This window comes from Narcine bancroftii, chromosome 5 (genome assembly GCF_036971445.1).
Source record: "Narcine bancroftii isolate sNarBan1 chromosome 5, sNarBan1.hap1, whole genome shotgun sequence".
NCBI classification, from domain to species: Eukaryota; Metazoa; Chordata; class Chondrichthyes; order Torpediniformes; family Narcinidae; genus Narcine; species Narcine bancroftii.
Window position 1 is genome coordinate 45,059,833 of NC_091473.1, and position 15,368 is coordinate 45,075,200.

General features: G+C 42.0%; 1 protein-coding gene across 2 annotated transcripts in view; it reads left to right on the forward strand.

Annotated features, from left to right (window-relative positions):
- Nucleotides 1-15,368, forward strand: part of sema3h (sema domain, immunoglobulin domain (Ig), short basic domain, secreted, (semaphorin) 3H) — a 329,841-nt gene that overhangs the window by 277,828 nt on the left and 36,645 nt on the right. The window contains exon 18 of one of the 2 annotated variants that reach the window (XM_069937311.1): nucleotides 12,751-13,912. The exons of the other annotated variant lie outside the window; for it this stretch is intronic. Coding sequence (XP_069793412.1) covers nucleotides 12,751-12,849 — 99 coding nt within the window. The 3' untranslated portion in view covers nucleotides 12,850-13,912. Of the gene's footprint in view, nucleotides 1-12,750; nucleotides 13,913-15,368 lie in introns of those variants that run through there. 2 annotated transcript variants of the gene reach the window in all.

Sequence of the window (15,368 nt, forward strand, 5' to 3'; positions counted from 1 at the left end):
GTGGGTTTCTTATGATCTTTAAGTGGAAGCAGTGTTGTTATTTAAATGTGAATGCTGGTGGCTGGCTTCTGGGATCCATGCTTAGGAAATAGAATTCGCAAGGATGCTGATAGCTCCTGAAGACCGCAAGCACTCACGGCTTCCTAATTTCTTCAGGGATTCAGAGTCTGACTGAGGAAGTTTGACTTGGATGCACCGAGCTCAGGTTCACAGCTGGACAGGTCAGGAGGCTTTGTGGCTACGGAGGTTACGGGGTTACGGGGTTACAGGAGGCAGCAGCACTGGAGAAGATCATGGGATATATGGGACACACAATGTTCCTGAAGAAACTCTCTTTTGCTTCTCTTTCTTGTCTTGACAGGGGCACTGGAAACAAAGAAAAAGATTTTTGTGTATACTGTGTATACTGTGGAATCTTGAGTCTGGGCAAAATTCTTAATTGAGCATTTGCTCTCTTCATAAAAAAAATTGTTGGTGACTTGCCCATAGACACTACATCTGATTTGCTCAAAAGATCATCCCACCCTTGAAATGGAATTCATTGTGTATAATAAACATCTATATTGCTGTTGAACTTTAACATGGCAGCAGGAGTATCTCGAAATTTGCCTGAAGGGCATAGTCCAGATCAAATGATGTAACAAATACCTACAGAATCTGCCTCAATTTGAAGGCTTGTCAGTTCCTGCATGGGAGCACAGCCATGCCAATTTTATTCGGTCACCTTGCAATGTTTGCTACAGCCAATGGGTTATTATTGCAATCAACTATTACACAAAGATAAACAAGGATGATGACAGGATTTCTTAATTGTCCAATTCCTATTTGCTAATTTGCCATTATGTAAAATGACTGATATGAAATACTTAATTACACAGAAAATAAAGGATAGCAAAACTGGATTATATCTAAATTGTTAGTCCTGTTATCTTTTGCTACTAATGGGAAAAATAGACAGACAGTACCTGTTAGTGTGGCACCTATTTATCTTAATGGAAACACTTTGGAGTTTTGAGGATAAAGATAACTGGAAAGATTTGGATTTTATTAAGAACAAATTCATATAAGATAAGTGTTCAGGCATAGTTGAAATTGTGCATGAATTTCTAGCACCCCACAATATATTGGATATTCAACCCCATCCACATGTACCATTCAAAGTATCCTGTCAAGATGCATCACATCATTATACAAGTACTGCTCCACATAAGACAGCAAGAAACTGCAGAGAGTTTCAAGCATGGCTCAGTCCATCATACTCACACACACCCACCCCTCCCCTCCATCAATTCCATCTACAGGTAGTCATCGACTTCTGTCCACCCACACATACTTTTAAAATATATATATTTATTAAAACTACTGTACAAGCATATATTTTGTATTAAAAGTACTGTATACAGGGGTTCCTGCTCCCAGCGGCAGCTCAATGTCCCCCTCCTGGTGGCAGCCTGAAGTCCCTGCTCCCGGCAGCAGTCCGAGGTCTCTGTCCCGGTGGCAGTCCAAGGTCCCTGAGTTATGACCAGCTCATCGGTCCCAATTATGGTTGTTAGTCGGGGACCATCTGTATACCTCCCATTGCCATGGAAAACCAGCCACCATATTTTGGACAAACAGCATAGAAAGAGCCCCTTCTGGCCCAGGAGTCCATGCAGACCAATAACACTCAATTGGCCAATAACTCCAGTATGTTTTGAAGGGTGAGAGGAAACCAGAGCACCTGGAGGAAATCCACACAGACACAGGGAGAATGTGCAAACTCCTAACAGACAATGCCGGATTCGAACCCCAGTTGCAGGCACTGTAAGAACCTTGCGCTAACTGCTATGTTAACCAAGCTGCCCCACCCCAGTCACACTCTTTTCGTGCCACTCCCACCGGGAAGAAGATTCATGAATATGAGATCATGTTCCACCAGATTCAAGGACAGTTTCATCCCTAACATTATCGGACTCCGAATCTCAACGGATCTCTCTAACTCTGCACATCTGAATTGTGCTCATGCTGTAAATGAATGTGATATCTTGCTGGACTGCTTGCAATACAAACTTTTTCACTGCGCCTTGGTAGGTGTGACAATAAACCGGAAGTTATTTATTGTTCAAAGTTCAATGTTCAGATTTCTTGTCAGAGTACATACATGATATCACATGCAACCTTGAAGTTCTTTTTCCTTCTGGCCAGCCAGAATTTCTAATCACCTGTAAACTGTACTCATAGAAAGAAGGAAACATGGACAAAAGAAAGAAATATAAACAAACTGATTATACAAATATAGAAGTATAAATATTCAGTAGTAAATAACAAGCAAAGTTTCTGAATGAGTCTGTTGTTCCAGAGTCTGATAGTTAAGGGGGTTGCAATTATTCCAGAACCTGAAGGTGTGAGTTCTGTGGCAGTTGTACCTCCTTTCTGATGCCAGCAGTGAGAACAGAGCATGTCCTAGGTAGTGTGGATCTTTGATAATTGCTGCAGCCTTCCGAAGGCAATGTTCCATGTTGATGTTTTCGATGGTAGGGAGAGTTTTGCCTGTGATGTACTGGGCTGAGTCCATCTTTTGCAGGGTTGTTTGCTCAGAGGTTTTGGTACCCCCATATCAGGCTGTGATCCAGCTGTTCAGCACACTTTCCACTATATTTCTGTAGAAGTTTGCCAAGGTTTCCGATGAAATGCCGAACCTCTGCAAACTCCTGAGAAAGTACAGATGCTGATGCGCTTTCTTCATAATGGCATTAATGTAATATGATGGGTCTAGGACAGGTCCTCTGAGGGAGTGACCCCAGAATTTATAGTTCCTTACCCTCTCCACCTCTGATCCCCCAATGATCACTGGATCATATCCTTCTGGTTTTCCTTTCCTGAATTTTACAATCAGCTCCTTGGTCTTGGTGACATTGAATGCAAAGATGTATACCATTCAGCCAAGTTTTCAATCTCCCTCCTGTATGCGGACTATCTCCTCTTTCATACAACCCACCATGGTGGTATCAGCAGTAAACAGATATGGTGTTGTACTGAGCCACACACTCATAGAAGTAAAGTGAGTCCACAACCCTGTGGTGCTCATAGAGTTTATGGAAGAGGTCTTCTTATCAATCTTCGCTAATTATGGTCTGGATCTGAGGAAATCCAGCATCCAATTACACAGTGGGATATTGAAGCCCAGTTCTTACGTTTGCTGATCAGTTTTAAGGGGATAATAGTGTTGAATGGCAAACTGTAGTCAACAAAGAGCATCCTTATGTATGCATATTTGCTGTCCAGGTGTTCCAGGGTTTGTGTAGCATGAGTGAGATGGCATCTGCCATAGACCTATTGTTGGGGTAGGCAAATTGGATAGATCCAAGACATGAGACAAAAGTTGATATGCTTCAACACCAGCCTCTCACTTCATCAATGTGGATTCCCAACAAAGTTAGTATACACATGTTCACATTATTCATTGTATCATTGAGTTATTGTATATTCTGTTTAACCAACAGGAATACCTTCAATCAATGTCTCCGATGGTAACTTGAGCTCCATGGAGGACAAAATATGTAAAACCACAGAAATGTTGGAGGAACTCAGCAGGTCTCGCAGTGTCCAGAGGAAGACGCTCCTCCATCGATCGCTGCGAGACCTGCTGAGTGCCTCCAGTATTTCTGTGTTTTTACTCCAATCACATAATTTGCAGACTTTCATGTTTCACTCTGGTGGCAAAGTAAGATATTTTTGTGGAAGTTCAATTTTTCTGCTTTTGACTTCTTAATGAAACCACCTCATCATCATTTTGCTTTTCGATTCATTACCAAAAGCAGCGATAGACATGGGTCAACCTTCACCACCCAACCATTGGTTGAGACTAAACGCGGAGGGCTCAGGAGTTGAACAATGAGAGAGAGAGAGAAGAAACTAAGGAAGCATTGGATCCTGATTTAAGCATGTATCTGGAATCAGTGAGAATTCAAAAGATGGGGGCATTGCTTCAGGAGGAGAAAACCTAGGCAATTGAAAAAGTCTGGCCAGCAGAGGTCATGGAGATCAGTAGCAGGGACATTGTGTGAAGTAATGAGCTTCAGTGCAGGAAGGATTTTAATTACCTCACTAAGTCAGTTAAGGTGAATTTTGTTGGCCATTTGGACATAATACCAGTAAGCTTTGTTGAGCTTACTAGTCATCACTGAGCACAGAACCTGTAGCAGACAATAAGACAGGATGGCAGCTCTTCACATAATCCATGCTGGACAGCCAGGAAGCATTAATGTTTTGATATTCCTGACCCTTGGAGATGGAGAGTGAGGTCTCCCTTATATCATCCCAGAGTACAGCTAGTGTAGTTATACACAGCATTCAACACTCTTCAAGTCAAGTCAAGTTTATTGTCATCTGATTGCACAAGTACAACCTGACAAAACAGTATTCGTCAGTTCTCAGTACAAAACACGCAGACACACAACCAGGCATAACCCACATAAAAACAATGCATATGCAGAACAAGTTTGCATATATACAAATAAATAAATATTGTTTCATGAATATGAGAGCCTCAGATAGTTAGTGTGAGCAGTTTATTTGGTTGTTCAGCATTATTATTGTCTGTTCCTCAGCCTGGTGGTGCTAGCTCTGATACTTTCCATCTCTTCCCCAATGGGAGCAGCTGAAAAATGCTGTGTGCAGGGTGGAAGGGGTCCTCAATGATTTTGCGTGCCTTCTTCAGACAATGATCCCAGTAGATCACATTGATGGAGGGAGGAAGACTCTAGTGATCATCTCTGCTACTCATGGTCCTGTAGATTGACCTCCGATCCATTTCCCTGCAGCAACCGTACCACACTGTGATGCTGCCGGACAGGTCACACTTGATAGAGTTCCTGTAGAAAGTTGGTATAATGGTGGCTGGTAGCTTTGCCCACTTCAGTCTTCTTAGGAAGTGCAGTCACTGTTGCGCCTTCCTGTCAAGTGAAGAGAGGTTGAGTGCCCAGAATAGGTTAATTGTTAAGAGAACTCCGAAGAATTCGTGATCTCCACTCTCTTCACTAATAGTTTTTGATGTGTAGTGGAAAATGGTTGTTCCTGTTCCTCCTGACGTCCATGATCATCTCCTTTGTCTTGTCCATGTCGAGACTCAGTTTATTACTCTTATACCACATCACAAGATTTTACACCTCTTCTCTGTAGTCTGACTAATTGTAATTGTTGATGAGGTCAACTACAGATGGCCCCCGACTTACAACCATAATGGGGACTGAAATATTGGTTGTAACTCAGGTTTGGTCATAAGTCGGGGAACAGGGGAATGGGAACCTTGGTTTGCCATGGGGAATGGGGACCTTGGTCTGCCATGGGGAACAGGGACCTCGGGCTGCTGACAGGAAATAGGGAATTCAGGCTGCCGCCAGGAGCAGGGACCGCTGTATACAGTACTTCTCATACAAAATATGTACTTGTACATCAGTTTTAATAAACATTTTTTTTTAATTTTGGTCGTTCATGTGGGAGGATATAACACACATAGGCCAGGAGTTGAGGACTACCTGTACTGTTGTATCATCGGTAATCTTGATGATTCTGTTGGAGCTGGATCTGATGGTGCAGTCGTGGGTTAGTACCGGGAACAGGAATGGACTGAGCACACAGGCCTGAGGTGCACCACTGCTCAGCGTGATGGTGCTTGTCATTCTGCTATCGACCTGGACAGACTATGGTCTTTCTGTTAGGAAGTCCAGAATCCAGTTACAAAGGGGTATGTTAAGCCCCAGCGAGGACAGCTTCTCCACCAGCATATGGGGAAGGATCACATTACATGTCAAGCTGAAGTCAATGAACAGCAGCCTGGCGTATAAGGCTTCATTCTTCGGGTGGGTCAGGATGGAGTGAAGTGACAAGGCTATAGCATCATCTATGTAATGGTTTCTTCTGCAGGTGAATTGAAATGGATCCACCATCTCTGGGAGGTATGTTTTAATGTGTTACATCACCAGATGCTCAAAGCATTTCATAATGTGCCACAGGGTGGTAGTGATTGAGGCCTTTTACTGTCACCCTCTTGAGTACTGGATTGATGGTCGAGGACTTGAACCCTGTGGGAACAATGGACTGCTGCAGTGAAGTGTTGAAGATGTCCAAGAAAACCTCTGTAAATTGCTCTGCACAGTCCTTTAATACTTGATCAGGTATGTTGTCTGGTCCTACCACCTTGTTTGGGTTCACCTTGGATAGAGTTCTCCTCACCTTGTCCATGGTTATACAGGGGGCCATTCATCAGGGGACATGAAGCTTTCTTTGGCATCATCCTGTTCTTACCAAATCATGCATAGAAGATGTTCTATCACTCATCCCCACAGTGTGGACTTCAAGAACACGTGGAATGTGAAAATGATCAGCTGCCACATTTTTATTTTGGCATGCTCACGCTTCATAATGAAGTGAGATGTTGATTTGGTTCAAGGGCACATTGTCAAGGAAGCATGCAGACAATCTAACGGCTTCTGTTGTTGCAAAACTCTCACCATCATCTCTTGCTTCACAACTGAGCAAGTGAAGAGAGAGGACACCGGGCTTAGCCCCTTCCAAAGTTCTGTCAAGCCTTCTCTGCTGCTTCTATAAGACCATGAGATGGAGGAGCAGAATTAGGCCATTCAGCACCGAGTTTGCACTACTATTCAAATCATGGCTGGTATTTTTTCTCCCAACCCTATTCTCCTGCCTTCTTCCCATAACCTTTGATACCCTTACATATCAAGAGCCTATCAGCCTCCTCTTGACATACAATGGCCCATCCTCCACAGTTGTCTGCAGTAACAAATTACACCAACTATCCTTCCTGTTCCCTCTCCCTGGTCCGCCTTTCTCTGTTGCTCCTTCTCTCTCGTCCTCTCTCAAATGCCCCATCCAAATCTGCTGCCTCCCTCATCTCCCTTGATCCTTTCTGTTGCTCTTTTCCTAGATGTTCTCCCATATACTGCTGCTCCCCTTTCTGCTGCCCCCTTCCTGTTGCCTCCTATTTTGCTTCTAGCATAATTTAACCATTTCAGCCCTGATATAATTTGGCCCCTTTGGATGAGCAACAAGAATCTATTGTCAAATAGAGAAGTACAGTGCACAAATGTATGGAATTCTTACGCTGCAGTTAAACCAGCATGTGAGATACACCCTCAACAATTGTGCACATAAAAGGATGAGAAATGAATGCAGTCATCACCAAGATCTTTCCCATCTGGACTAACAGTATCTCTGTAAATGCCAGAGGGTCTTTCAAACCCCTTGCCATATTCAAACAATCCTATACAAAGTCAGATGAAGAAAATCCATGCGCGCCAGATTGACACGATGGCAGGAAAAGGAAGCAACTTGAATAGTTAAGTATCCAGTGGCTCTGATACAGATGATGAGACATATTCCCCTCAATCTCTGGTTTCTTCTTTGCACTGCTGAACGAGCCAACCTTTTGCCCCAAAGGGTAATTTTGTGAATACCATCTCTACTTTGGGCTCCGGGGATATTTCCATGCCCAAACCAATGAATGGGAGAATAACCCCTGTTGAGAAGGAGAAGCAAAGGAGATGACCCTATAGGACAGTGACCATGGTAGCGGACCAGAGAGTGGCTCAGCAGCTGAAGGACCCACCTGGCTACCTCTGACTTGCAGTCAGGGAATCTGCAAGGGCTGCAGGCTGCTGGAGATTGACTCATGGGAGCCAGGTTTTGGAACCAGGATTCGTGATGATACTGAGGACAAATAGGTGTCCCAAAGGGCCTCAGGCGCTGAAAGCTTTCTGATCATGTTGGACGTTTGGATCTGGAGCTTGGGTGGCCGATGAATTGAACAGGAGTCAGTGCAGTTCTAGAGGATGCGAGAGCACTGGTGGTGAATCCACGGAAACTCAATGAATCTGAAGGGACTCTCTTTTACTTCTCCTTCTCTGACTGTAAGGGAGACAGATGACATAAGTTGTGACACTTTGGCTTATGGTAGGCAGAAGGCAGTTTTGTGTAATATTACATGTTCTGTACTATTATATGACAATAAAGGAATTTTGAATCTTGAATGTAATTGATGTCATCTCAGTGACATGAGTCTGGGCCCAAATGCAGTAGACACACCTCGTCCACATTTCAGCAGGAGTCATTGCAAAGTATTTTGTACATTCCACCAGCCCCCAACATAGGGGTATAAATCCCATCGCCAAATGATGAATGGTTGAGATTAGTTCAGCTCTGCCCAAATTGAGAATCAATTTAATTTGGTTCGGTATTTTTTCTAGTACTTTTCAATTGGAGCTGGTTGATAAAACAAAGGCTTTTTGACTTGTAATCTGAAAAATTTTGGTAAAATTTTTTTCAATAGGTCAATACTTCCAAGGATTTTACATTCTTGCCTTTAAGGTTCATGCTTCAAATGAGAGAGATTGATCTGCATCATAAGTATTACTTTTTCAAACCTGACTGACAGAGCCAAAATACAGAAAGCAGCACTGAGAAGCCAGGGAGAGGCTTAACTTGCTCTTGAGTAAAAGCAAGGGACAAGTTTAGCTGGCAAAAAAAATCTCTGCTTTCCTTGCAAATGGTTGTTGATTCTCCTGCAGGTCACTTGCTCACTCAGTTATTCATTGTTTTTTTGGGCCTGTGAGCAAGTCATCAGCAATATTTTTTGATTCTTCAACTCCTGGAATCAACAGTTCTTTGCCTGGTGAACATTTTCTTCCAAAATCTGCCTCGTCTGAAAGCTCTCAATAATCAAAAGGACTGGATAAAAGACTCTGATCTTGATCCTGTTGGTTGCAAATATTCCCATTGGTACGGCCAAAAATCTAAAAATGCTATAATTTCCCACCAGAAAACAGTGCTGGATGTAATCAATTAAAAATGAACAGTGGAAGACAACTGAAATTACAGATGCTGGAATCTGAAACAAACTCTGAGGGAGAATCCAGTTATTTCTTTTTATAACATCTTTAGTGAATTTAATAAAAAAATACATGAGTTGATCCAAAACATAGATTGAAATATAAGAAAAGACAGACAATTTGTACTTCTCAAATAATATTTAAATCTTGCCTAGTGTAAATTGTGTGCACATCTCATGATCAAACCCCTTTTACACTATATCTTAAAACAAAAAAAGGAAGAAAAAAGGACCCCCCCATTAATCAAACTCCTCCCTTTAAACAAGGCTTACATGTATAAAATGTTACGAGCCCAGAGGACCCATAAACCCAGCAGCAATAGATATTCACCAAGTCAAATGGTTACTTAAACAAAAGCTGCTTTTAATTTTCTTTAAACATGAAAACAGAATCACACTTTAACTTATCACTATTGTCTTAACTAACCTAACTTAACCCCCTTCTAATTCTATGCGCACGTGTATGTAATGTGTGCGTAAGTTTAGAAAAGTTCTTTGATTCACAGTCCAATCTCACTTCTCATTCCTCCAAGTTCACTGGTTGCAGGCAATTCTTATACTGTGCACAGAATTTAACATTTATGAAGTCACCAGGCTTTGGTGCTAGAAAGATAAATGGTTACCACTCAGGAAGGTTCTTGTCAGTTTCCAGATAGAGAGATTTGTTGTTTGCATTCAATCCACAACTGATTCCTTGTAACCAGCCACTTCAGTGTCTTGCCAAAGAAACTTGCCCCATCAGGGTTTTCCAGATGATAACTTCTTTCTTTCAGGTCACCACAGAGTTCCTTTTTGTTTTTCTTATTTCAAGTGAATAGGCAGCCAGTCCTCTCCTCTTACATGAACCACAAGGGTTTTGACCAGGCTGAACTAAGCAGACACAACCCATCTTGCAAATGGGGTTTTCCACAAGCTTGCCAATTTGTCCTGTTCCAGTCCCAGCTGCTGCACTGACTGTAAAACTACAGAACTGAATTCTCTCTCTCTCACTGCTTGCAAAACCACATGACCCTCTTAGAACAGCAAGTTCCACTCCATTCAGCCTGCGCCTCTGATGGGTTATTTCATCTGTTGCCTTTTTGTAAACAGCAGTCCATTAGTGAAGTCTCTTGGGCACTCACCAAAGCTTTTGCAAAGGCTCTTGGTGCCTGTCAGTCTAGCTTGAGTAGAGCTCCAGTATTTCAAATAAGATCTGTTTTAAAGTGTTTATATGTGACCTACACTAAAAAACCTGACCCAATTTATCTCCCAAAAACATATCTAAATACAATACAAACACAACATAATCTGTCACAAAAATATAAAATAGTTAGGAAATCCATTTGGAAGCCAGACAGTGCTGTTCAAGAGCATCCAAACACCCTAATTCGGTAAATTATGGTAATACTCCATGAACGGGCCTGACGTCTTGTAAAAATTCACCTTTACATCTAACATTGTGTTAATTTTTTTTCTAAACTTAAGAAACCCATGATCTCCTGTAACCATTGAATATGAGTAGGTGGGGTTCTGTCTTTCCATTTCATCAAAATTGCTTGTCTAACTATGAAGGAGGTAGGTAAATGTTACAATTTGCTTCAGAAGAATCCAGTTCTGAGGGCCTGATCCAAATCATTGCTCGGTTTCCACAGATGCTATTTGACTGGCTGAGGTCTTCCAGAATTTCAGTGAATTGTCCTCTGTTGCTACGGTGATGTACTGCAGTCTCGCACACCAGAGCCCTGCATTCAATCTTTACGTCAGGTGCTTTCAGTGGAGAGCATTTCACCTTCCCCCTGTGACTGCGTGGGTTTCCTCCAGGTGCTCCAGCTTCATCCCACATCCCAAAGACATGCAGATTAATTGCTCTCAGTGTGTTGGGTAGTGGCAGGGTTTGAGAGGAAGGGTTAACGGGAATGTGGGGTGAAAAATTGATTGGTTGATGTTGGCATAGTGTCAATGGGCCAGAAACCCTGTTTCTGCACTGCATCCATCTTTGAGTTAGGGGCAGGAGTAGGCCACTTGATCCCACAAGGTGATCATAGGTTATCTATTTGTCACCACATTCCAGTCTACCTGCAGTATCGTTTTGGCCCCTTGTTTACCAGGAGTCTACCCACCTCAACAGGTCAGGAAAAAGCCTGTGGAACAAAGTGGACAGTTGACATTTCAAAACATTTGAGATGTGAAAGCTTTAAAGAAGGGACAGAGGGGTGTAAAGAAATTTTAGGATGAAAGAGCAAAATAGTAAGGCGGGGGCAGAGAAGATATTACACCAGAATAACAAAGAAATGAGTATGGAATCCACAGGAAAAAGCAAACTGCTGGAGAACTCAACAGGTTAGGCAGCATCTGTGAACGGAAGCGACAGTTGACATTTCATGTTGAAACCTGTTTCAGTGCTGAACAAGGAGATGGAAGAAGATCAGCATTAAAGAGGAGAGGAAGAAGTGGCAGTAGGTGATGGATAGACTGAGGAGGGGTGAAGGGTGATGGACAGATGGAGCCAGATGGGCAAATGGGAGGGTTGGAGTTATGAGACCAAGATAGATGTCTGTCTGCTAACTCCACCCCTCTTGCCCCCTCACCTGGCCATTCCAGACCACAACGTGAGCTTAGAAAAATGTGAGAGCAGGCGAGCAGGAAGTGGAATGGATTCCTTAGAGAAGAGTAAAGAAAGGCAAAGGGAAAGACTGAAAGGGAAGGTGGTTTCATCAAATTAGGTCTGTTGTTAAGAATGGGAGAATGGATAAGGATCCAGGAAGCAAAGAGGGAGGAATTATGGTCCAGGTAACTTTGGGAGTGTGCAGAAACACATGGATTTTGTCTGCTAGCCCACCCCCCAATGAAGGAGATGAGTCAGAGAGGGAAGATTATTTTCAATAATGAATGATTAATTCCTTTTGTGAACACCCATAGGATATCCAATTAATTGTGTGAATTCATCTTTCCTTTTCATGGTAGCCTTCACAGATACCTCAATTATGAACACTTTCTGCCCTCGTGCATAGAACTCTTGCAAATTTCTGCAGGTGTACTGTGCAGAGCATTCTGAATGTTTGCATCGTTGTCTGAATGGACAAGTTCAAGCTACAGAGGTTGTAAACTAGGCCAGTGCCATCATGGGCATTAGTCTTCACTCCATTAAGGACATCTTTAAGAATTGGTGCCTCAAGAAAGCAGTTTCTTTGTATCATTAGCGACCCTCACCACCCAGCCCATGCCCTTTTCTCACTGCTACCATCAAGAAGGAGAAACAGGAGCCTGAAGACAAACATTCAACATTACAAAACAATTTCTTCCCCTCCGTCATTAGATTTCTGAAAGGACAATGAACGTACAGATAGATAGATAGACACTACCTCACTTTTCCTCTTTTTTTTCACCAGTTTTTTAAAAATCTTGTATTTACTGAATTGCAAGCTATCATAATTTTGCACCTTGTTGTGCACAATAAATGCTGCCACAAAGCAATACATTTCATGACACATGTTCATTCTGATTTTGATTTGTATCTCCCTGACATTATACAAGTGTGCCACAGCAAAGTAATCAGACTTGCTGATAGGCATCCAACCAGTCAACATTTTAAATCCCTGGGTTCTGAAAAAACACTCTTAATATTCCCTCATATCCCATCATCAATGTTACCAAGCCACCTGGCAACCCCACTTTTGGGGTATCGTTTTCCCCTTCACTGCTGTATGATTTCACCATTGCCCTGAGCTCGCTATCAAGCTATTCTATTTACAATATCTGGCTCACTACCATTGTCCATCCCCTGACCTACCCCCTTGTATTCATCTACTTAGCTTGTGCTCAATCTTCCTCTTCAGAAGGGCCAATTTTTTACATAGATTTTAACTTAGTTTCTCTCTCCACAGATGCTGCCTGACCTGCTGAGTGTTGCTGGGAAATTGCACAGAACAGTGGGTACAAGGCACAAGAACCTGTTGTCATATATTTGCAGTGAGTGGGAATAATATGAATCACAGTTGGACATAACGCTAAAAACAGAAAAAAAAAATGATTTGTATCATTCTGAATGTTTCTGCCTTCATAAAGTTATGCAGAATGAAAACAAGTCCTTCAGCCCAACTCATCCATGTCAACCAAGTAATCTGTCCATTTGCCTGCTTTCAGCCCATATCCCTCTTAACCTTTCCTTTCCATGTACCTGCTGTTTTAAATGTTACAGTTGAACCTGTTTGTACCACGTCCTGAGGCTGTTCAATCCATATACCCACCACCCTCTGAAATAAAGTGCCCTCAGTACCTTGAGAACCTTTCTCATTTCACCTTAAATCTATGCCCTCTAATTATAGACCTCCTTAATCTGTGAAAAAGTCCTTTCACTGTCAATTGGGAGACAACATTGAATACAGGCTATAGTGGGAGTTGATCACTTCTGACATAAATTCAGTATTAACCTCAGAAAAAGATATTGAAATCCTTATGTCAAGTTCACATATCTAAAGCACAAACCTGTTAGTCTTTATCACACCTTCACATTAGGAGCAGATATGTATGGCACATTTGGTGGTTGTGGATTTAACTTCCACTCCACAAATGGCATCCAAGAGGCTTTAGAAAGGGAAGAATTATCAACACATAACTCAGGCAAACATATTTAAACTAATATATTGCTTTTATGAATGTGAATCATGGCCGTTTTTTGTCTCAACTTTAGAGTGTTCATGACAGTAAACCTCGGATGGTCTGCTTTCCAACTATTGGGAAATCGCGATAATTCAGTATCTGGAAGGTTTGCCACTCTCCATGGCACACAGACAGATGCATAGTTAGGAAAGATTTAGAGGCATATGGCCCAAATGCAGACAAATGGAACTAGTTTAGGTAAACAATATGGTCAACATGGACAAATTCCATTACTTAAAGGACCATGACTGTGGCTCCCTTTTCACTCACCAGGGCTCGGGTCTCCATGTTCTCTTTCTACTCCATAGGGTTTATATTCCATTTACCTGTTTTACTGGAAAGTGAATGATCAAACTGTGTACCATTGAAAAGAAATGAATTAAATGTGTGTTGAAATGTTAATAGAAATAATATCCATTAGTCTTCCAACCCGGTACCATCAAAGTGGATCTATGGATCTGCTACAGGCAGCTAATCCTTCAAATTCCATCCAAAAGTTGATTTAACACTCAGGAATAAGATGTAACTGGGAGAGAGAAAACCAAGTCAGGTAGAACTAAATGGTCAGCATTTTACCCAATGATTACAGCAGATGGAAAGATTAGTGCTGAAAGGTACGAGATCCCAATAGCCCTCAGAGGAGTGAATTATTGGGCTTTTGGGAAAACTTAATGCAGCAGCGTTCCTTCATTGCCATTGACCCCTGTGAGTTGTATGTCTCGGGTCAGGCTTGTCAAGGCTTTGTTGACATCTCCATATGGATGTGTTGAGTTGCTCTTCAGCTGCTCTGGGTTGTGTCAGGATTGTTTCTTTGCACCATCGTGAACTCCCACACTTTCTACTCCTCCTCTGATTCATGGAGATGACCTTTTGCAGAAACCATCAACCACCTCCGTTCTTTTGTTCTACATGGTATTGAAGATTGATAAGGTGAAATTTTATGAGACTACAAATACAGTGTGGGGTAGCCAGAACCATGTGACAAGAACTTGGAGCAACTTGGACCATCAGGGGTTGTTCTCATTGACCAACTATTTCTATATGAGCATGAGAGAGTAATAAAATGGAGAGAATTTTCATTCTGCTGTTTCTAAGATGTTCCAAAACACTTCACAACCAATTCATTATTTTTTCAGTGTAATCATTCTCATAAGCAGGAAATATCAGTCAATTTTGTAGACAAGAAGACCTCACCAACACCAATATGTCAGTCACCAGATAATCTCTCTGGCAACTCTTGAGGATGAAATTGACAACGTACAACTTTGGCACTTTTTCTGACCTAAGTTAAGCTTTTTGACACGTACTTGACGCATCAGCAAGTACATCCATCTATAGCTCCATAATATTCTTCAAGTCTCTAACTGAAATCTCATCCACATTTATTACTACCTTGGGTACAAAATGGTACTGGCTAATATGCCACATACTTCAAACTTCAGTTCATGCAAACCTTTGTTACTCATTTCCTCTTCCATACAATCCCATTCATCTATCCCCTCAGATATTCATGAGAGAGTCATAGAGTCATACAGCAAGGAAACAGGTCCTTCAGTCCATCGAATTATTAACCAACTCTTTACACTAATCCTCTTCTCCCTGCATTCTCATCAACCTTCAAATTCTACATTCACCTACATACAGACAAATTAGCCTACCAACCTTCATCTTTGGGATGTGAGAAAAGAGACTAAAGTACCCAGAGGAAAATCATGCACTCATGGGGAGAACATGCAATCTCCGCACAATGAGCACCTTAGTTCAGGATTGAACCTGGGTCTTCAATGCCATGAGGCAGTGGCTCTACAAGCTGTGCCATTGTGCTGATGGACTGTAATTGTCA